Here is a 24,275-nt window from a genome sequence, read left to right as displayed (position 1 = left end):
GCATGTGTCTAATTTCATTTAAATTCTGCCATATGTGTATTCTACCAACGCGCATTGGAGTAGCGTGGTGGAATAAGCTCTAAACCTTCTCCTCAAAAAGGGAGAGGCCTTAGTCCAGCAGTGGGACATTAACAGGCAGTTACTGTTAGGTGCTACAGGTATGTAAACACTATACTCGCTTTTCTTATAGTCTAAGGGCTAATTCTTAAGTACGTTGTAGGGAATATTGTAAACTAGAAATTTATACTGCCAGACACCTACTGTTGGCAGTTTATTTTTTACCAGACACTTTAAATATCGAAAGCAAAAAACACAAGCTTACAGCCTGAGACTTGATTTTTATCTATGATATTTAGGGGCTATTTTAATGTATTTTGTAAGCTTCCAGACCAATCGTAGGGGTCAAACATCCCCTAAGCGTATTTAAAGTGCCGCCGTAAGAGCAAAAAACCAATATACGTGCGCTTGAGTATGAGCGAGATAACTATACATATACCTATAGCGTGTGTATTATTTAGTTCAATTTAGTGTTTCGTCGAGTCTATTCAGCACTACTATTATTTTGTAATAAATTTAAAATATTTACTGTGTTTTAAAAATTATCATGGCAAAGAATTATGGCGAGATAACAAATTTACTGGTGGTAGGGCTTTGTGCAAACTCGCCCGTAACACAGCAAAACAGCAGTACTTGGTATTGTTGTGTTCCAGTTTGCAGGGCGAGCCAGTGTAATTACAGGCACAAGGGACATAAAATCTTAAGTCCCAAGGTTGGTGGCGCATGGCTATGTAAGCGATGGCTAACATTTCTTACAATGCCAATGTCTATGGGCGTTGGTGACTACTTACCGTCAGGTGGCCCATATGCTCGTCCGCCTTCCTATTCTATATAAAAACGACGACGATGACGAAGATACCATAAAATACTTGTAATAGAAAAAGATTCATATTTTCATTAATTTTGACAATTCTTTCATTATACACTTCATTTTTGTTTTTTTTTTTTTATATAAATTAAAAATGCTACTAAACTATAAAATTATACAAAATCTCTGAAATACAATCCTTATTAAAAACATTTTAGTTGTCTTAATATATACTTGACACAGAAATTTCGTTTCTTGATACATTATTTTATGGCATAATTCAATAAATGACATTACGGTTGTTTCATTGTGCAAAAACAAAAGCAAGAAAAAAGAAGGCTTAAGAATTATTACTCGTAAGATTAAATTTATTAATATTTCAATTAAAAATAATTACAACTTATAGATCAGATCAGATCAAATTTTTATATTAGCGAAATTTGTAAAAATAAAGAAGATTCACTAATTATTATTTGCTTATGCCTGATTTTGAGGTTGAGAATTTTATTAATTCTCATCAAGGCCTCTGCATTATCGCGAGACGTAGTTGTGAAAATGTAAAAATATATTTACTTATGGTTCTAATACATTATATTCGCCATAACTCGTTGAAAACGAAAAAGAAAAATGGCAGTTATTTTGCTCACCGATTTTGAACTACACAGACTAAGAACCCGAATATTTAAAATCAATATTTTACATCGTTCATTTTCTTTACATATATTACAGTAACAGCCTCTTAATGTCCCACTGGTGGGCTAAGGCCTCCTCTCCCTTTTTGAGGAGTAGGTTTGGAGCTTATTCCACCACGCTGCTCCAATGCGGGTTGGTAGAATACACATGTGGCATAATTTCAATGAAATTAGACATATGCAGGTTTCCTCATGATGTTTTCCTTCACCGTCAAACACGAGATGAATTATAAACACAAATTAAGCACATGAATATTCAGTGGTGCTTGCCCGGATTTGAACACACGATCATCGGTTAAGATTCACGCGTTCTAACCACTAGGCCATCTTGACAACATATATACATAACACTAATTATATTCATTAATTTTTTAGACGTAGATTTATACTTGACGCTCGATGCCCAGCATCGTTTTATTCAAGAAAATAATCCTATTATCTCCCTTTGAAATATTAGAAGCCTGGATGTCGGCTCCATCGATTTAATGTCTGCTAAATATAATTTCATATCGATAAGCGTCTAATACCATGGTAACCAGTTACCATGGTATTAGACGTGGGCTTTAATATTTCTTATTGTATATTTATCGCTATTATACCTAGCCCTTATTATGTTAGCAGCAAAACAAAATCAAATATTTATTTTTTAGAATTCAGACTTCAATCAATATATGTTTTTCTTACTTACTTTTATGAATCTATTTACCGCATTTTCTTATTCTTCTTAGTTTAAATAAAACACATTTTTATATAATAATAATTCTTCTTTATTTACTCAAGTAACCGAGAGTCAATTGCATAATTACAATAATGAACGGGTTTAGTTTTGTTACAAGGATAATAAGAAAAACACAAACAGATAAATAAACACACATTACCTTTTATCGACAACGCTCTCCTCACCCTTTATATTTCATCATCATTCTTGAGGCTGGTGGTAAGTATAAGTTTAAGGTATTTAAATTGAAAAACTTGAGTCAAGCACTTGACCACTTCATACAAATAACCGTATGATTAGAATATTATTATGTTTGACATATTTATTATTTACTGAACCAAAAAAAATCCAACATCTCTTTGTATTAGGATATATTTTGATTGTTTGTAAGTTGTTATAGATTATTTAAGTTAAAAACGGATTTTCTTGTTGTTTTGGAAATAGAATAAAATTCTGCATGTTGTTTCTTCATTACATAATTTACTTACCGTCCCGCCGTATAGTAGCCGCAGGTATTGTATTCGGGAATTTACTACCAGCCTTGAAGATAATCATCAGGCTTTTTTAACCCATGTATTTGGCATAGTCACCACAAGACGCTAACAGTGGCTTTAGCCAAGTTGACATTCTACAATTGTAATCGCTAATAGAAAAATAATCAAATGTATGTGCATAACCTCATCACAACGTTAAGTCACGTGGTCAAAACAAACGAAAAGAAAAGTCGTAGACAAATTGACGATCATTCAAAGTGATAGAATGGAATGTACTACTACAAACCGACGCACGAAACAGAACCATATCCATATTATCAACGTAACTGATATTGTATGCACTAACTCTATCAATATGATATCCAACGCGCTGGTTACTGAGTACACAAAAGCGCACTTAACGTAAAATTTGCAGAGTATAAGTGAGCTTAGCTCTTTATGGGTTGCCCCATGTTCCAAACCACACGACCAAGATAGAACTTCATCTCATTTAAAATTGTGGGTGTCGCTTGCTATACCAATGTTTTAAAACTCTAGTCAATTCTTGTGGTATATGTTTCGCAGTTTAGTCTGAAAGATATCGTAGGCATCGCCGGTTGATCAGGGTAGAGCGAGATTATTTTTCAGCGCCCTTTGGTTGACGCTTTCATTTCATATAAATTGCATTTCAAAAACACATAAACAACAAAAACAGACAAGCCTAAATAGGCGTTTCACGGTCGGTGCAGTATTGACAGGGGGCTTTAAACTTAAAATTGCAGAGTCAGTGATGAGACCAAATCGAAAACCTAACTGATTGACATGTGGTTCAAGGTATTTATTAAGTTGACAGTTAAGCACACTGTCAAAAACTTTATACTAACGACTCGACTATGGCTTATAGCCCTAAAATTTTGCTTTATCACCCATTTTTTAACAATAGGTACCACTATTGTTTTATCATATCACTTGGCAAATACGCGTAAGACAGCCGAATTGCTATTTGTCTTTGCACAATGTGTTCAACTCAATCGGCATAATTAATAGAATGTTATCTTCAAATACATAAAACAAAAAGTTTTGTATATTTGAAGAAAGTTTAAAAGTTTCCAAGACAGACCCTACTATATTGCACAAATGTCATTGCTGACCTCCTATAATTAGTGACCTTACAATTACCTCTAATTAAAATTAAAAAAAAACACTTATTCCTCATTAAGTTAGCAAGATCAGAAACATCCAGATCAGTCAGAAACTATACCGACCCAATCTTCAGATTTTGTAATAGATTATGTAGAGATAGATATATATATAGAATAGATTTTGTAATATAATATTCGTAGTTTGTTGACTTATTTCGTTTATAAATATTAAAGTGAAACAAATAGGGTTATGGACTTGCTCTGATAGTCCTGATAATAACATTTTGAATAGATACGTAATATTCAAAATGTTATTATTATGTATCTAATAACAAATCAGGTGATGTGATTTGTTTCATTACAATTTGAATAAAAATAAATACTTTTGTATTTGATGTTGTCATTCAAATTCCAATAAAAATAAACATAATTTAACTTATACGTTTATTGTATTGTATAATAAAAGCTATATGTTTGTAGAGGGCCTGCTTTTCAAACACAATAAAAGCTCATCCGTTCACATTTAAATATCAAAAATCTCAAGCGATGAGGCTCAAATATAACGTTTTGATAATCATAGAATGTATAAAAAACATTACCATTGAAAAAATAAGTAGAATAATGCTAAGAATAAAAAAAATGAAATATTGTTTTTTCGAAAGTTACAAGTGTTCAATATTATACTAAATGAGCTAGCAAAGTTGCTGAGTTTGTGAGCAAATGAGTTTATCGACAAATAAAGCTTTTGGATATTTGGATTGTTTAGTATAAAAAGACTGAGACTACACTAAATAAATAATTACTTATTGTATTTTAAGCCATTTAATTTATAACGCTAGATCGACTATATTTAAGCATGGATTTTATAAAATAAAAAAAAAAACAAAATAAATCCACATTTCAATCTATGACCGCGAAAAAATGAATGACGACTTTTTTAATTATCCAACCTAGCCAGATGAAGGCCAATAACCAATTAATAAAATAATACGAAACTTCGAATTTGTGTATGGTATTACATTCATTTTTTAAGCGTCGCAATTTCAAACTATAATTCAAATAACACACTAAAAAAACAAAAATTTTATTCAATAGATAAGTACCAATAAATGCATTTATATAAATATTAAATTTTCAAATTTCGCTTGTAATTTGACAAAACACTGGATATAAGCCGTCTTTAACTAACTTTAAAATACCTACTTAACAATAGCCGTCATAGACACTAGAGAGTCGTGAAAAAAACTTCAACTGGACCTGTGAAAAATTCAAACACCAACAGTTATATATATATATATATATATATATATATTATATGTGCAAAATATGGAACAATTATAATAATTAAAGATATTGAAATAATAATATTGATAACCCATGTAAGCCGTGGCGTTAATGCTTATGTTCTCTTAGTTTGATAGATTAAAATACATTTCGGCCATATTCGACATTCTATAAAAGTATTAAGTAGTATTTTAAGCTTTTTTAATTTTATGTTTTAATAAAAAAAAAAATCAAAGAGACACAGATTATAGTGAAATTTCAAAAACCGTACTACATCAACGTCAAAGCCTATAAAGTCTAAAATATAACAATTATCTGTGGATTTCCCCCTACCATACCAACCATTACGGAATACGGAGAAGCCGATTTATGTTTTGATTTTTAGTGTTTTGTAGTTTTATTAATTTAATTTATTAAGTTTCTTTGTTACTTATTAACCCGATTGAAAATAAAATAATGACTTGGGGTTTTGTTACGTGTGGTCCAAATGAGGCACTCGTAGTATCAGGTAAGTGATCTCGCCCACTTGAGTAATTATTATTCTAAACTATATGGATTTTTATTTATTTGTCCTTTAAAGTTTAATGCACATGCATTAGCGATTGTTCTTAAAAGCTCAGCGATTGTTTAATAGCAGTTGTTTTTTTGTCATTACCCTGCCACTACACAAGTATAATCTATTTATATAAATATATTTCAAAATTTTTGTATTCATCGTAACAGCACCGGCTCTTTTTTCATCTACACATTAGTGACAATATATGGATACTAATAGTAATAAATAAAAATAATAATTAAAGCATTACAAATTATTTACAATAATTAAAATAAAAAAAAATTGGTTGTTATGATTTGTTTAACAAATTATATATGAAGAAAAAAAAACATTTGATATATATTCTAATATTTGCATAAGATTTATTAATTTTACTTAATTAATAAATCTTATAGGAAATCTTTTGTTCTTAAGATATGAAAGTGAAGAACTTATGGCTATTATTTATTACTAAAGTTTTTTATCTTACAGTTTTATACAATATATATTAGTACTTAAGACATAGAAGTAAAAGTCTAGAGATCACAAATTTTTTAACCAATTGGAATAACTCTTATTTATTTGAATCTTAAACGATGATTGTGGGTTCAAACCCGGGCAAGCACCACTGATTATTCATGTGCTTAATTTGTGATTATAATTCAGCTCATGCTTGACAGTAAAGAAAAACATTGTGAGGAAACGTGCATGTGTCTAATTTCATTGATGTTCTGCCACATGTCTATTCTACCTACCCGCATTGGAGCAGTGTGGTGGAATAAGCTCTAAACCTTCTCCTCAAAAAGGGAGAGGAGGCCTTAGCCCAGCAGTGGGACATTAACAGGCTGTTACTGTTATCAAAATTTAATAATATAATGTTTTGGAATGGAGTGCACTTTTATGTTGTGACTGATCAGCATCCGTGAGTCACTTTTGACTCATGATTATTGTTTAACTAACTAACTGTCTCTGATGTATGGACAGGGAAGTTGCTAAGACATTTTATTTGTAAATAAAAATAAATAACATATTAATATTTATATATAATAGTATTTGAAATAAGAATACTAAATAATGCCCTTTGAAGTTAGAAATAATTTATATACTCATTTAAGAATGTAGTGCACTACAATAACATTGTAGTATACATATATCTAAATTAGAAAAAAATAGCTTTTATTTACTTTTGAGTTTGGGCTTGAGCTATGAAAAGAACCTAGCGATTATTATATCTTTAGGTAAAGCATTATATAGTTGCGCTTCGGCAAATTCAATTTTAATTCCATATTTAGTTCCAGTCAGAGGCAAATATAATTTATACTTGTTCCTTATATTGTATTTATATGTATTGGTATTCAAAATTTAGTGCCTGAATTTTAAGCTAAAAAGTCGGATGGAAAATCATCATTAAAAACTTGTTTATATGTTTTGTAATCAGTTTTCCTTTCATTTTAATGGATATTTATATTATAAAGTCATTTAACTCAATAATACATTGATAAAACTTTTTATAGATGATAGTTTTGAAAATCTGCAACTTATTCTATTATAAGATATTAATATAAGCAAATAAATACTGGTATTTATATCTGAAATTTACAGTAAAATATTTAGTGTCAATTTACCAAGTTTCCATGACTTTATAAATTTATATGTTATTTGCACTCATTCAAAAATTTACTTTCACGTTAATGACTAATATGCAATGCTGTTATTTTGTCAAAAAATAAAATCCCAGATATACAAAATTTGAGAGTTTATTTATTACCAGGATATTTTTATTTATATCTCTAAAAAACAGTATAATAGCAAGCGATTGATCAATCTTGATAACCTGTATTACTCTTGCTTGAAGTATGTAATCCAAAGATTCTTTGTACTTAGCATGTTTAATAAATATGTTTATATTTGACAGAGACTTAAAAAGTATATAATTGAAAATATATTTTATCAATTTAAATAACTTTAATTATAGTTTTAGATATTAAAGTTTGCCCAGCAGTAACATCATATATATTATATAAAAAGTGTATGTATATTTTCATAATATATAAGTAATAAGTATTATTAGTAAAGCCTTAGAAAATAATAGTGTCCGATTTTTTACTCATAATTGTTACACAGGATGTTGCTATTCAAAACCTTTACTTGTGCCTGGTGGGCGGGCATTTGTATGGCCTGCAATACAACGGGTTCAGCGAATATCACTTAACACTATGACTCTGCAAGTTGAATCACCAACGGTGTACACCAGCCAGGGAGTGCCTATTTCTGTTACTGGCATTGCTCAGGTACTTATCTGTTAAATTTAATATAAAATGATTTAAGTGGATACTTTGAAATTAAAACTCATGCTTACTTACTGACATTTCAAAACTTCATGTAAATGTATTTACTTAATTTTTCGTACAAAAATTAAAATGATAATCTTATTTGAGAATCACATGTTTTATTATTATCCTATTAAATTAATTGTAGGTCAAAATCCAAGGTCAGAATGCTGAAATGTTGTTATCAGCATGTGAGCAATTCCTTGGTAAATCCGAACAAGAGATCCAGCATATTGCTCTAGTTACCTTAGAGGGACACCAGCGCGCTATCATGGGCTCGATGACTGTCGAAGAAATATATAAAGATAGAAAAATTTTCTCGAAGAAGGTAATTTTTTACGATCACTAAGGATTTCCGTTTTTTATGTGAAATATGCACATTGGACATAAATATATTTTTGTCATTTAAGGTATTCGAAGTGGCTTCTAGTGATTTGATAAATATGGGGATCACAGTCGTATCTTACACCTTGAAAGATATAAGGGATGAAGAGGTATTTTCCATTTTCCTAATTCTCATATAAAAAATAACTAAATAAATATATCGAATGTTATGTTGTCCCAGGCGAACACAAAGCGAAATAGTAGTCACAGCTATACTAACGATTTCGAATATCGGCATGATTGTTGGTTCGTGTATTAGATTTTCAATTTTGGACATTGTCATGAATAATTTTTTTTATATGTAGATAAAAATATTTCTTATTATTAAAAAAATTAAAACAGGGTTATCTAAAAGCATTGGGTATGGCTCGTACGGCCGAAGTGAAGCGCGATGCTCGTATAGGAGAGGCGGAAGCGCAAGCGGAAGCGAAAATTAAGGAGGCAATGGCGGAAGAACAACGTATGGCTGCAAGGTTCCTCAATGACACGGAGATAGCTAAGGCGCAGAGGGACTTCGAACTGAAGAAAGCTGCCTATGATGTTGAGGTGCAAACAAAGAAGGTAATCATTCAAAACCGAGTATACGTAATACTTTTTATATTTCCATTAATCTTATCGCGCTTATTCGGAGTAAACTACATGAAAAAAATATATTAACCTCACAAGAGCTTTCCACATTAAAAAAAATATTATGTTTGTAAATTTAATTGTCAGACCACGTGACCAAGTAATTTAGTTACATACGGAATTAAAAATAATAATATTGGGTAATAAAATACTGTCGAAAATAAAAAAGGATTTATTATCACAATATACACAATACAATATTCATATACGTCGCTCAGTGGTTCACATTTACAGAGGCCCAGGTTCGCAGAACTCGCTATTTTTTACGAACGAGAAGATTCATCTAATATTTAAAACATAACGTACATAACAATAAATAATAATCACCTTTCACTTTAAAAACAATTCAACAATACAAACGTAGTTTGACCATACACTCACTCACATGAAAGGTCTATTTTAGTTTGCATTTCTAATGGTCATAGAAGTTACTGGAACTAATTGTTGAATCTTTGAGAGGTTCTAGATCCTTCTTTGTGGTTCGATTGAATACATTTATGAGTTTTACCAAATGCCTGTTGATAGCTGCCGTATGAATTAATTCGTCCAGGTAAATAAAATTTTCTTTTAAAATTCAGGCCGAAGCGGAGATGGCATACGAGCTCCAGGCTGCTAAGACTAAACAACGCATCAAGGAGGAGCAGATGCAAATTGCAGTCGTGGAACGTTCGCAGGAGATCAATGTTCAGAAGTGGGAGGTGCAGAGACGCGAGAAGGAGTTAGAGGCCACCGTGCGAAGGTAGTGTAACGTATCTATTTGTCGGCGAATCCACGTGATAAAATTCCCTTGTAATAAACCCGATAGGTTCATTTCCATTATTTTTTTGTCCAATTTTGACACTGATAATTTATTATTGAGATTCGAATGCAATTTATGTCTAAGGTTTCGAGGTCGCTTAATCCAATACAATGCTATGAGGCTTTTCTCTCAAGAATTTTTTTGTAGCAACTCGAAGTTTAGAACTGCCAAGTGTGTAAAGGAAGCACGTCAAGCGGTTCGTCCTTGCGGTTTAATTGTTTCTCCGGTCGAGTTAGATTACGAAACATAGGGAATAGAGGGTACGGATGCGTTTGCGCAAATATTCGAGATAAATAATATCTCGTACGCTGTTTGCTAGTGTTGAAAATACGGCCGTCGTGGCCGAAATCGCTCGGGAAGATTTCATATTATGTATTTGATGTTTTCGTAATTCATATCATCTTTTTATTGTTTCTCGCAACGAGAACAAACAAAAATAATTTTTTATTATTTATTTCGATCGACAATTTCATCAATTTATTTTATCATCATTTTTTTTTAATGGAAAGAGATAGACGTAATACATACGAACCGTACCAATTAGAAATCAATTAATTGCTGGTTTTTTTTGTCAATTTTTTTAAGTAAATATGTGATACAATATATATAGGTAATAATGTATTAAAATCAGTATTTATATATCCATTTTGTTTAGTAAACGACCGCGATAAATTTATAAAACGTAATCGTTTTAATAATTGGTATAGTGCGATGTTCGGTATGACAGCGGTGAGACATTTAACAGCCTATTAAGATAATCTAAAGCAATTTATTTTAGTTGACGTTTTAGACAAGGAAACTGGCAATTCAACATTATATAGCGTTTTCAAAATATATATTCCAGAAATACGTAGTTGATGTATTACTTAGTGAGCTTTGTGCTAGATCGTTAGATTTGGTACCACCTACTCACCGCAGGCTTTGCCGCTTTTTTATTTTTGTTTTCGCTCCGTATTTGCAACTAAACAAGTAATTGCGTAGTCATTTACTCAGATGACTATTATATACTGGTATACGATGTAATTCTATTTCAAACTAACTACCGCGACCATAATATTGCAACACTGTATCTATTATATCTACATTATTGTTATCATTCACAATTATCTTAAGCAGGCAGCTGTAGTTGATAGATACTGCGCAACATGGATTTCGTGATCTAGTCACCACTCCGTTTTCTTCAAGACAGCTCCTCGATTACCGATTGTACTCCACTTTTTATTGCCATTTTCACGTAGTCCTCTCTTATCTCGATCGATGCAGCACTCTCTTACGGAAAATGTAGCGCTCGCGTCGTCCCACGCGTCTGAGTATTAAATACAGCTTCCGACTTGACGCAATATTTCATAAACTGCGTGGGTAGTGCCGTTTTGACTGCTTCGTTGGTCTAGTGGCTAGATGTAAGGCGGCAGACCTGCAGGTTCAGGTCTTGGGTTTAAATCCCAGGTCGTGCAAATAAAAAAATATTGAGTTCTTCTTTCGAAAATTCTCAATAGCAGTCCGGAGTCTGGAAGTTGGTAGTGTGTATATACCCTCGGGCTTCGGAAGGCCCATAGTGACTGAACTCTTTCTGATCGTGTCGGATTATTGTGCCATCGGATTATGAGATTTAGGAAAAAGAGAGTACACCTGTGTTTGCGCAAATACTTGCGCACTATAAAATGTCCTAAAAAGTTAAGTCCTAGGCTTCGTATATTATAGGAGTGCGCGATGTGCCCTTCGCACTTGAGGGACTCCTTGGATATAGATAAGGTGCGTTCATTTGATCTTTACGAATTTGCGCATCCTTTTATCTCCTCAGCTACATAGATCTTACTTGACACTGGGTCGGGTATATACCGCTGTAGATTTTACCAATGGCAAATGTTACGTCCAAAAGGTTTCTATGCACATTATACGATTTTATATATGGACTTTTTGATACATAAGTACATAAATAGAATATTCGAATTGTTTTGAACGTGTTTTGTTTTATATTTTTAGACCGGCCGAGGCAGAGAAGTTCAAATTGGAGAAGTTGGCTGAAGCACACCGACTCAAGACTGTTCTGGAAGCAGAAGCTGAGGCTGAGTCTGTTAAAGTTCGCGGTGAAGTTAGTAACATGTTAAACAATCTATCGATATTTATTCGGTTTTTATTTATATATTTATTTGTCCTCTAGCGTATAACTGTAGTGTGGTCGTACTCTTAATACATTAATACTCAGTACGAAGAGAAAATACAATAGAAGAAATCAGTTAAGTCTAAAAACGCCATAGCAATTTTTACCCGACTACGGTGAAGGCAAAATAAGTGTTGTTTTAGCAGGCTATGTATGGTTCATTCCATCCACAAGGAGTAAAGACAAAAAAAACAACTGACATTGAATTATCGAAAAATCTATGATTTTTTTTTTATAGAATAGGAAGGTGGACGAGCATATGGGCCACCTGATGGTAAGTGGTCACCAAACGCCCTTAGACATTGGCATTCTAAGAAATGTCAACCATCGCTTATAGCCAATGCGCCACCAACCTTGGGAACTAAGATTTTATGTCCCTTGTGCCTGTAATTACACTGGCTCACTCACCCTTCAAACCGGAACACAACAATATCAAGTATTGCTGTTTTGCGGTAGAATATCTGATGAGTGGGTGGTACCTACCCAGACGAGCTTGCACAAAGCCCTACCACCAGTGTGTGTACCATGATATTCATTATGAATTCGTCAAAAATGGAGTCCTGAGTGTTGGGAAAAGTGTCATAGGACCTTTGGAAGTAATTCAAAAAAAAAAAAACTGACATGAGTAGTTACGTGAAATAGTGCTGTATACATAACGATTTAATAATCATAAACATAATATAGCAGGACTACTACTAACATTAATACTAACATTACTGGTGGTAGGGCTTTGTGCAAGCTCGTCTGGGTAGGTACCACCCACTCATCAGATATTCTACCGCAAAACAGCGATACTTGATATTCTTGTGTTCCGGTTTGAAGGGTGAGTGAGCATGTGTAATTACAGGCATAAGGGACATAAAATCTTAGTTCCCAAGGTTGGTGGCGCATTGGCTATAAGCGATGGTTGACATTTCTTACAATGCCAATGTCTAAGGGCGTTTGGTGTCTTACCATCAGGTGTACTGTTTGTGTAATTACGAAAAGCGTTGTGTTTTTTTTTTAATCTGTGGCGTTTTGTAGGCGGAAGCGTATGCTATCAAAGCTAAAGCCGTGGCTGATGCAGAGCAGATGGCGAAGAAGGCAGACGCTTGGAAGGAGTATGGTTCAGCGGCTATGGTGGACATGATGCTCGAGACATTACCAAAGGTATTCATACAATATTACATTCATATAATGTTTTGTTATTTCGAAAAACATTTTTATAATTATAAATTCATTATAAATTTATGAACAGTTTAAAGGTTCATTTGTATTATTTATAGCCATAGTATATAATTTTTTACTTCTATCGATATATTTATTTTCGTTTTTAACATTTTCACCTTAAGATGATATCGACATGTAAATATATGAATAAGTAAAAGATCTCGTCACCGGTGACGCTTTTCGTTAATTATATTTTAGTATTTCTTTGTCAATTAAAAATTTTAAGTTAGATTCCACGATTAATTATATTTCTATGAAATGAAACATGGATACACTTACACATACCAAACACTCGAAACATTCTCATAATATATAATATGTACAAACGCATTATCGTAGCCGAGATGGCCCAGTGGTTAGAACGCTTGAATCTTAACCGATGATCGTGGGTTCAAACCCGGGCAAGCAACACTGAATTTTCGTGTGCTTAATTTGTGTTTATAATTCATCTCGTGCTCGGCGGTGAAGGAAAACATCGTGAGGAAACCTGCATGTGTAACTTCATTGAAATTCTACCACATGTGTAATCTACCAACCCGCGTTGGAGCAGCGTGGTGGAATAAGCTCCAAACCTCCTTCTCGAAAGGAAGAGGAGGCATTAGCCCAGCAATGGGACATTAACAGGCTGTTACTGTACTGTACATATGTATTATATATAATGGCTTCATAACATTATTACGGTTTATTTGGTATATTCACATCACATATACCGCCGAACTAAAATACGTATTATTGTTCGAGTTTGTAGGGTGAGTGAGCCAGGATAACTACCAGGCACAAGGCTATGTAAGGCATTGGCTATGTAAGGAATGGTTAATATTTCTTACAGCGCCAATGTCTATGGACATGTGACCACTTAAAGTAAAGTCGGAGCGGAATCGTTAGTTTTAAAATTCAGCTTGTTGCCTGATAATATACAACGTGTCATTCGTAATATAGATTGATATTCGTTCAGAATTGTTTTTATTACAAGAGTATCTGTACTTAAAAACGGGTGGTTGGGCGTTTTGCAGGCATATCGACGGCCGACGGACCCCACAGTGTACAGTTGGTTCCGCTATGAAGGGTTAATTGAGGGAGCATCTCAGATACCATTGTTTTACTACTATCTGAAGCCTGCCAACCATTGTAATGTCTCTTTAATTATGCTTGAAAATGATTACCAGATACAATTCGCACTAAAATATTCACCGTGCTCAAATAATATCAAATTTCATGGTGATTGGTTGAACTATTAAAACCGTGAAAAATTAAATACACCTTCTTGGTGGTCGGTCGAACGTTGTTTATATATTATCCATACTATGCGCTTACCATAAGCGAACACATTTGTTTGCCCTAAAAAAAAAAAAAACAAATAACTTAGAACAAAAATAACTTTATCAAACGTTAACCACCTTTTTTATCGAAAACGATATCGTTCGTCAAATATATCTTAGTAATCTAAAGCTTATGTTATTTGAGATTACATCGTGTTTATTTCTATCGACATTCCCAATACAATGATAATCCTATATCGGTAATTCGAATGAACGACCGTGTTTTTACGACATAATGACGAGTGATCGAGGTTCGGGAGCCTTTCTGAATCGTTATCGTAATTGTGTTCGTGTGCTATTATTGTGTTCCTTATTAATTTAATTAATTAATATTATATCGTAGTAATTTTTTAAAACGCTTGTTCGTATTTTTCATTCTATTTTGCTTATTATATTTTTAACTAACTATATTTATAAATTTGTGTCGTCGCTCATAGGGGGGTATATGCCTTAGTCACCACGCTTGGCAGGTGGGTTGGTGACCGCAGTGGCTGGAAATCTTTCACTAATAGCGCTGCTGCCCGCTATCAGGATTTGAATTTTCGGATATCAGCATTTGTGTAGTTATACCGCCACGATTTCGATCGCTAGAGTCTCGTTCGTTTATTAGCAGGATGTACCACGAGCAGGTGAGGTTGATGGTAGAGAGCCTAGGTTGTTGTCGGCTCCCCTTATATCCTTTATATAAATAAGATCGGGATAGTTGGCGTTCTATGGGGGACGCTTTCGTCCAGAAGTGGACGGCAAAAGGCTGAAATATATATATATATTTATAAATGCGAAAGTGAGATTATTTGTTTACGGTTTCACATCTGAACTAGTCAATCGGTCGTCGTGAAATTTTGCACAAAGGTTTACCTACCCTACCCCTCTCACTATTCACAGGAATCTAGTTCGGTATAAATCGGTATTATAATGAAAATTCACTTTTTTTTATATTTGCCGGGATGGCAAATGACTCTACTCCACCTGATGGTAAGTGGTAGTAGAGTCCAAACGCGACGACGGCCAGTACAGACGGGAAAAACGTTCTGCACTAGCCGCCTTCGCCTTGCCGGCCCGCAAGATGCCTCTTCACGCCTCGTTTGAAGGAACCCGGGTTGTAAGAGGAGGGGAACACGTGAGCTGGTAAGGAATTCCATTTTTTGGAAGTGCCACAAAGAAAGGAGTTGCCAAATTTCTTTGTTCGCGATGGAATTGATGTCACAGTTAGGCGGTGACATCGAGAACCAGCTCGCGTGGACTTAAGAAGGAAGGGGGAAGCAGGAATTAGAGAGAATAATTCCTCAGAGCACTCGCCGTGATACAGTCGATAGAAAGCGCTCAGTGACGCATCTCACGACGCAATTGTAAAGGTTCAAGGGTGTTTGTGACCTTTACGTCGCCAATAATGCATACGGCACGTCGCTGCAACCGGTCCCAGGCCTCCCGTAGGTACTTAGCGGAGCCATCCCAAAGGTGCGAGCAATATTCCACGCAAGACCGTACCTGTGTTTTGTACAGCAGGCACAGTTGTTGTTGTTGTGTCCTTGCTTTGGTATTCGTCCCTTATCGTTATTATACATCGAGCTAATTTTATACGCAGTTTAACATATCACAATGTAAATAATTGATTATACTTAGTCGACGTTAGACGATAATAGAAATCCGATAACACCTGTTCGATCAGGCGAAGTTACAATGAAACCTTTACAATCTGTACATACTCTTTTGTTAACACATTAATTTTCACAAGTGTGGTCGCAGCTTACAAATGTAAAAGAAATCGAACATTTTTAATAAAAGCGTGTCCTAATTAAGCGGTTAAACACGTATGCTTATTATTGTTACCGAATGATTAGCACGATTCGTTAATTATAGCACCGAGAAATGTGTATTTAGTCTAGCGTGATTTTGTTTTAGTAATACAATAGCGAAGGCGTGATGTAAAGTATACTGCTGATATTTGTTGCATCGAGAACGCATAGTTTCCGTGTTAGACTGCAATCGTTAATATTGATAATACGTACGGGCTGTGTTGTGTTACGGCACGTTCGTGACTCACTTGTTGCGTGTTATACACGCCCAGCGCGAACACAACTGTAACAAACAAATCATTATTCGTTACGGATAATTTTGAAGTATATTGTTATAATGTTGTTTTTTTTTTTAATTTTAAATAACGATACGAATTTATATTTAATTCAAATATCGTGGGCAACCCTCGAAGGTTTTGGTTTTCAACCACGTCTACCGACCCATTTTGGGCGTGGTGAATTAAGCTTTAAATCTTCTTCACAAAGCTTAGCCTTACCACGTGAGACATCACAGTGGGACTTATTAACTGTATATGACATGTGTATTACACAATATTATTGTATTATTCTTTTCTTTCTTTAGAGCTAAAGTTACTTTTATATATTTGAACGCATTCTTTGAATATTATTAATTGCGTCCATGTATGTACCACCTTATTTATTGTATCCAGTTTTGCGAACGAAATAAATAAATAAATTTAATTTATTACATAAATAGATTCACTGTACTTCGATATGTAGTGTTCAATACTAAATCAGATTAAAATTAAACAGATTTTCACCCTATTAGAGATCTAGACACGCGAATTATATTATAACCTTTTCAAGTTTTAAAGCTGTAAGTTATTTTATTCTTCCGAAAATTTGGCTTGCTGGTAGAAACTAGCCATCGAACATAGGGCTCTTCCATGACTTTTTTAGTAGGTACTTAATAATAATTCGTATATAGCAAGTCAAACCTTAGGCTTCGATATATTGTCCTAAGTTATAAGAAGAAATAATATTTTATGTTGTTATAAATAAATTTCAGGACAGACCATTGAACTTGGCACCCATTTAGATCTCACTTCTTTTGACGTTGAATTCACCAACCAAGGCATATACCATACTATTGAACTTGGCTCTCATTTCATATTTATGTTTTTGATGGGATAAAACGATAACATTATATTAATATAAGGTACATGTACACAGTACAGTATATTACTGTAAGGTAATATAAATATACATTATATATACTTCGTGAGTGAGGGTCATTTATATTGCGGCGTTAAAAGCACGAATTTTCAAATAATTGGCTTTCTAATATTTCCGTTTTAGAAAATGTAACTCTATGGCATATTTGTCAACAGTTTATACCATATTAGTTACCAGCAAAGCGTATATTAATAAAAAATAGGGATGTTTGAATTGAAAATCTGAATAACTTGTATATTTTATTTATATGTGCATACTTTGCTATGTTTATTTAAAACTGTTAAATATTACTTTATTTTTCAGACAACTTCCGCTTGTTTAATATTAATCTGATGTATAAAAAGATACTTATTTATGAAGCATTACTTATTATTTGGAAATAGATTAAATGTTTTTTTTTTTTAACTTTGTCGATTTGGTTACTTTTATCTCCAAAGTTAAGTAGGAGGATAACATATGCCTAGGAAGGTCACAAGCAATTCTTTTACAAATTACAAATTCCAAGCGCTCTCAATTGATGCCATTAATGTCTGCCACATGAGAATATCATATAAGTAGCAATTTTTCTTGTCAGCTCCGTCTGTCAGCTGAGATTTTTTTTCAGTGTATGAACCTCATAATATGTTGACCTACCACCTCACACACCACTCATTATCCAAGAAACCACTTTTAATTGACACTCGTTGCCACTATGTGGTAATAGAAATTTTTTCATGTCGACTTATATATATATATATATATACTCGACTTGCATTTACAAGTATGAAGTGTACTTTCCACGGTTGCCGTCGCATTGACGGTAGAAAGAATATTTAGTATTTCTTTCGGTGCCAATATTTACAGTCGCCGATGATAACTTACCATCACAAATGTATTTTACGCTTGTCGCAGGTTGCCGCGGAGGTAGCGGCGCCACTGTCGCAGGCTCGCAAGGTGACGATGGTATCGTGTGGCGGCGGCGACGTAGGCGCAGCCAAGCTCACAGGAGAAGTCCTCAGTATCGTACAATGCATTCCTGAACTCGTGAAGGGCGTCACCGGCGTCGACATTTCCAAAATCAAGGTTAGTAACTCCCTCACACTAAATGCACTATAATATCAAATCAGAGACTGATTGGGGAATAGCACAAAACTTACATTTTTATTTAGTAAATAACGTAATAATCGACTGTGCAATGTACATGGCTCATTACAGATAGTTTTTCGCTAAGAATAAACGGTAATAATTAACGGTATAAACATAAAGACGAAAGCATTCGGAAAGTTTGCGATTTTTTTCTTAAACGAAACGAGAATTATTGTATGAAAAACAAGATAACTTTGGGCTTTGTTCTTTGTTGTATATGAATTGAGATTTATAAGTTGATCGGTCTTGTTCAAGATAATCAAGTACTTCGGAATACTTTTCGAACGTATCTATCGTTAGATATTTATTTTTTCATAATAATTATGCATTTTTTTTTAGAGATCACCGAATTATTTTATCTAGCAAGTCATTCTTTTCCGTGGCTATTATTAAAAATTTCAAAAACTTGCGATAATTCCATCAATATAATTTTTCTGTTCTCGTAACGTACACATCGAAAATTTAATGATGATAATATGATGTGCAGATAAAAAAAAGTCCGAAAAATAATTAGATTGGATTTCGTGTACAAGCGATATTTATGCAACTGCAATATAACGATAAAACTATTCCAAATGAATTATTCTACTAGTAGTTATGTGATGTACATATATACGTACAACCTACCAACTCTTATATGATTCCTCGCTTAGTAAATAATTTAGATAATAGAACAATAAATAAAAAATTAGAATATTGAGTTTAATTTGAAGTTATTATTAGTCTTATTTAAAACAATTATTTTTATACAGTATGTAAATCCAGAGACATTTACTGGTGGTAGAGCTTTGTGCAAGCTCGTCTGGGTAGGTACCACCCACTCATCAGATATTCTACCGCGAAACAGCAGTACTTGGTATTGTTGTGTTCCGATTTGAAGGGTGATTGAGCCAGTGTAATAACAGGCACAAGGGACATAACATCTTAGTTCCGTAGGTTGGTTGCGCATTGGTGATGTAAGCGATGGTTAACATTTCTTACAATGCCATTGTCTATGGGCGTTGGTGACCACTTACCATCAGGTGACTAGTATGCTCGTCCGCCTTCCTATTCTATAAAAAAAAGGGACGGAAACTTACCGTATTGCTGCGTTTTATGTTTTTTTTTTTGGTTTGTATCGTTAAATAAATAAAATGTAGGCTATTTTAAATTTGTCTCTGTTCTCTGTTCTGATGTATGCTCGTCCGCCTTCCTATTCTATAAAAAAAGGGACGGAAACTTACCGTATTGCTGCGTTTTATGTTTTTTTTTTTTTGGTTTGTATCGTTAAATAAATAAAATGTAGGCTATTTTAAATTTGTCTCTGTTCTCTGTTCTGATGTATGCTCGTCCGCCTTCCTATTCTATAAAAAAAGGGACGGAAACTTACCGTATTGCTGCGTTTTATGTTTTTTTTTTTTTTGGTTTGTATCTTTAAATAAATAAAATGTAGGCTATTTCAAATTTGTCTCTGTTCTCTGTTCTGATGTATGCTCGTCCGCCTTCCTATTCTATAAAAAAAGGGACGGAAACTTACCGTATTGCTGCGTTTTATGTTTTTTTTTTTTTTTTGGTTTGTATCGTTAAATAAATAAAATGTGTAGGCTATTTCGAATTTGTCTCTGTTCTGATGTTTACGTTACGTAACGTTTCTTCGAGTGTGTAATTTTCAAGTCGTAAACGCTAATTATTAACAGGCGATAAGTAGTTTTTCTAATAACAATTTAGCTGTCTCTCTCTCTCTCTCTCACGTATGTGTGTTGCATGAATTCGATGTATTTCATCATCACGCATTCCATTGTTTTTGTTCAGCGCATTAATTTTTGTAAATAATTAATAATCATCCATCCGTCATCTTTGTTCCAAAGTCAGTTCTGTTTTTGTTGTTTTGAAATATACTTTTAATCGACTAATTCTATCTTTGTAACCTTTAGTGAAATGTTTTTTTTTTTTTTTAAATAGCTTAAAATGGATATTTTAGAAATTATTCTTGAGATAGCGGTATCTGGAGCGGAGAGGTCGCGATAACTGTAGCCTTTAGCCTTATCGATAATCGCGACTCATGCTTTTGTAGTTGTAGTTAAATAACATTGCATTCGAGCACGAATTCTAATTATTTATATAAAAATCTCTTATCTACGACCTCGAGTGGAATAACATAAAATAACTGAAAAGATAAACTTTTTCTGAATGCATTTTAACGTTTTTCACTTCAGCAGTAATATCATAAAAAGAATTTTGATTTGAATGTACGTAAGAACTTTTAATCCGGACTATGACGTCACATGTGTATGCTACACATCCGAATCGTCGCTGGTTTTTATATCATTTTTTTTGTTGTAAATCTAATGAGACAAAGCTAGGTCAGACTTGACGTAAAGGAAAAGAGATTTCTGTATATATATATATTGAAAACTTGAATACGTCGTCGATACCATTAATTTGACTCGTGCGCCGATTACGATATCACGATTTGATAAAATTTGATTTGCTTTCCATGTTGCATTTATATAATATTTTTATACTAACTTTTACGGCTATCCATTTTAACTAATAAATAGTTCTTATTATTTAACTTTTTTTTATTTTATTTAAAACTATTCATTATCCATTTGCTACTAACGCTTATTTTACCGGCGCATGGTGTGCGTAGACGGTGGAAGCATCTATGATCCCAACGCCTACAGCTCGCGGGGACTCGGCGAGGAAGTTACGATAACTGATCAAGAAATGAAAGTAGGCAACAGCAATATCCACGAGGCAAGTATATGTTTCGAGGTTGAGGCGAAATGCGATGCTTGATATTGTATTGGTTGGGTGAATGTTTCACTTGGTATCCGCACACATCCAATTCTATGTTTTGTCGTGTAGATAATGTGTTGTCTTAGAAAACATTGCTATTTATTTTAATGTAAATTTAATTATATATTAATATATATGTCGAGTGAAGGTCATTGCTAACATCTCGTTATTCCTTCGCAGGGTCTTCGCGCCGTTTAGAGCCGCATACTACGTAGAGGTAAAAAATGTTTTCGAAACCGACGTTGCAAAAGAATTTCTGTCCGAATATATCCGCCAAATAATATTTATAATATAACATTAGAATGTTTATCACGTTTGATCATCGATCTGCTAGAGGACAAATGAACGCTTTATTCAAGTAGCTACAAATGACTGTTATACTTATAAAATTTATACATATATTTTTTTATTTAGCTAAACGTTTGTTAGGATATATAATATTTAGAGATGAAACCATTTTAAAAAAAATTCTAAATATTAAAGTAATTGAATTGGTAGATTTAATAGATCTCTTTTTTAAAGATATTGTTTAGCGTACATTAGTGGATATTTAGAGTTACGCGTGCTATTTATGTATTCGCCTTTTTATCTACACGTTTACGTATGTTCTTATATACTTCGATTAGTCAATTGGGTGATGTATTTTTGTATACTAATAAAGTGTAAAAGTTTCAGTATTAATTAATTAATTAACTAAAACATTTAAATATTATATTATATCAAGTAATATTTCATCGTTACCTCACGTCACTCTTATTTAATTTTTTTCTCATAGAAGTTAAAAAAGTAAATGTTAATATTTTAAGTATTAAAGTTCACTTATACCTCGAACGTTATATTATATTAATGCACAGTAACCCGAAACGTAAGTGTAAAAAAAATGATTTAAAAAAAAAGTCGATTGTATACTTTTTTTTTTTTGATTAAAACTAAATTCATTGCGATCGTTTTCAAGAAATAATTATGTGTGCTATGACATACCGTAGTATGAGATGTATTTTGATATTCCCATCTATGGCCAAAGGCCACACTACAGGTATGTATGTATAAGGTATTTTTTAAATTATAACGAAAAACTTGTTAAGAGTGAAGAGAGTGATGTAACGAGTACAATGATCTGAAGCTTGATATCTCGATGTCGATATGTAATAACAAAGTATACTTATAATCAAACGAAATGATTAATTTACTTTTAAATCAATACGAATGGAAAAATATCGAATAATTAATTTATGAGATTAATGCGACTTATAAATGGTTTGAGTAAATTCTAACTAAGTACATATTATACTCTGTCGCATCGGTTATTCACTTTTTGACATCGGCCTTAGAACGTAAATGTTAGTTAATGTAAACGTTAACATTGAAATTCAAAAAAAATTAATGACTTCTTGCTGCATACATTATAATACCGTTAAATATATTTTTTATATTCTTAGTCGTCCGGCACGGAACTTTCTCCATATGTATGTGTGTACAATAAATTTGCAAAATTTCATTTAAAGCTAACAACAAAGCCGCAAATATTATTATGATAAAAATTAAAATCATACTCAATAATGATAAACACAAGGCACTGAAACCGGCAACATAAAAGGATTTTTTTTAGCAGCTATAACTGATAATAATCGATACAACATGCCAATTAAAGTCGCATGATCAAAATGTTCCGTTGCCGCGCTCTCTATAGTTACATCTTTCAAAGAGTGTAAAATAACCAAATGTACAGAGTATAAGTACTTTATTTGTGAAAGTGTAATATGGAAGGAACTATAGGAGCATTGGTTCAGTCGGTGATATCTAACTAGCAAAAGCTTTTTTCATTGTTACCTAAACGCGTTTTAATTAATTGCTTAGTACGTAACTAATCGCATATATTAGCGGGATTATCGACTTGGAATGAAAACTTGCACGGGACGGACATTTATACACTACCCATATTTATTACATCTAATCTAATAATGACGTAACTACGACACTCTGATAACATTATTTACCTCGAGCTATATGTTGGCTTTTGTGCCATAATTACGCGAAGCAATAATCGTATATAAATTTTAAGCACCTTTTTGTTGTTTAAGTATATTTAAGATAAGAGATAGTATATTATTGTATAATAAAATCCATTTATTTTGATAATATGTTTAAATGTTTGGGTGCTGTGTATTCCCTTATAATATTAGCATTTTTTAGCACAAATATATTCGTTTATAGTACAACTTTAGATAAGAATTTTCTTTACGCTGTTGTATTTAAAACGTAGGTTTAAGCTTTCTTTTGTCACTGCCTCTTTACTAACTAAAGCAATATTTTATTATATTATTAACCTTTAGACATAATTGAGATAAAAAATCTTAATTCATTTTTGTATTGCATAAAATAAAATCATTGCTATATTTATAATTTATAGTAAATCGAAATTAGTAAATTAACTTCTCATATAATTATTTCATTAACCAAACAGATAAAGAAACTTAGCTTTTGGTTAAACTCAACATCCTGATAATTTCTGCTATCATCGTCTACTTTGAAAGGTAGTGCGAAGTTGCTTACGCGGTGAGAAATAATACTGTTATTAGTACATTTTTAGTGTGAAGTAATAAATTTTGGGGTTTTAACAAAAACTAATAGTCAGTGAAGTAATCAACTATGATGTGCACTAAGAGTGGAACATCTAGGTTAAAATTGTGTGTGGATCACATTTTTATTAATGTATGTGTATTGACGTGGGTTTTATTCATATTTATTCAGTAAAATTTTGAACTTAATCGCTGTTTTATTTTTAACATATCCCCTTTAACTGACGTTTAAGCACCTTTCGGATCTAAAATATATATA

The 24,275-nt window shown here is 33.0% G+C and overlaps 1 protein-coding gene across 3 annotated transcripts; it reads left to right on the top strand.

Annotated features, from left to right (window-relative positions):
• The first annotated feature begins 5,505 nt into the window (after positions 1–5,505).
• LOC126780269 (flotillin-1) lies at positions 5,506–24,205 on the top strand. 3 transcript variants are annotated; one of them, XR_007670467.1, is made up of 12 exons: positions 5,506–5,682; positions 7,834–8,000; positions 8,188–8,367; positions 8,450–8,533; positions 8,766–8,984; positions 9,629–9,789; positions 11,833–11,941; positions 13,034–13,159; positions 18,423–18,593; positions 21,289–21,395; positions 21,618–22,290; positions 22,335–24,205. XR_007670467.1 is itself a non-coding variant. In XM_050504590.1 (11 exons), the coding sequence occupies exons 1-10, from the start codon at positions 5,631–5,633 to the stop codon at positions 21,352–21,354; spliced, it is 1,335 nt and encodes a 444-aa protein (XP_050360547.1). In that variant the 5' UTR covers positions 5,506–5,630; the 3' UTR covers positions 21,355–21,395; positions 21,618–24,205. The 3 variants fall into 3 exon arrangements, 2 of the variants coding, with proteins under 2 accessions (XP_050360547.1, XP_050360548.1); XM_050504590.1 differs by having other exon boundaries at positions 21,618–24,205; XM_050504591.1 differs by lacking the exon at positions 21,289–21,395 and having other exon boundaries at positions 21,618–24,205.
• Positions 24,206–24,275: the final 70 nt, after the last annotated feature.

This window comes from Nymphalis io, chromosome Z (genome assembly GCF_905147045.1).
Source record: "Nymphalis io chromosome Z, ilAglIoxx1.1, whole genome shotgun sequence".
NCBI lineage: Eukaryota > Metazoa > Arthropoda > Insecta > Lepidoptera > Nymphalidae > Nymphalis > Nymphalis io.
The sequence above is the reverse complement of the archived record's forward strand: the minus strand, read 5'-3'. Positions and strand labels throughout refer to the sequence as shown.

Bases quoted from the DNA above. Each gene is read 5' to 3' on its own strand.
- LOC126780269 (XM_050504590.1), top strand. From the start codon at position 5,631: ATGACTTGGGGTTTTGTTACGTGTGGTCCAAATGAGGCACTCGTAGTA. The intron at 9,790-11,832 runs GTAGTGTAACGT...TTATATTTTTAG, and splicing joins TTAGAGGCCACCGTGCGAAG to ACCGGCCGAGGCAGAGAAGT. The intron at 18,594-21,288 runs GTTAGTAACTCC...TGGTGTGCGTAG, and splicing joins TCGACATTTCCAAAATCAAG to ACGGTGGAAGCATCTATGAT.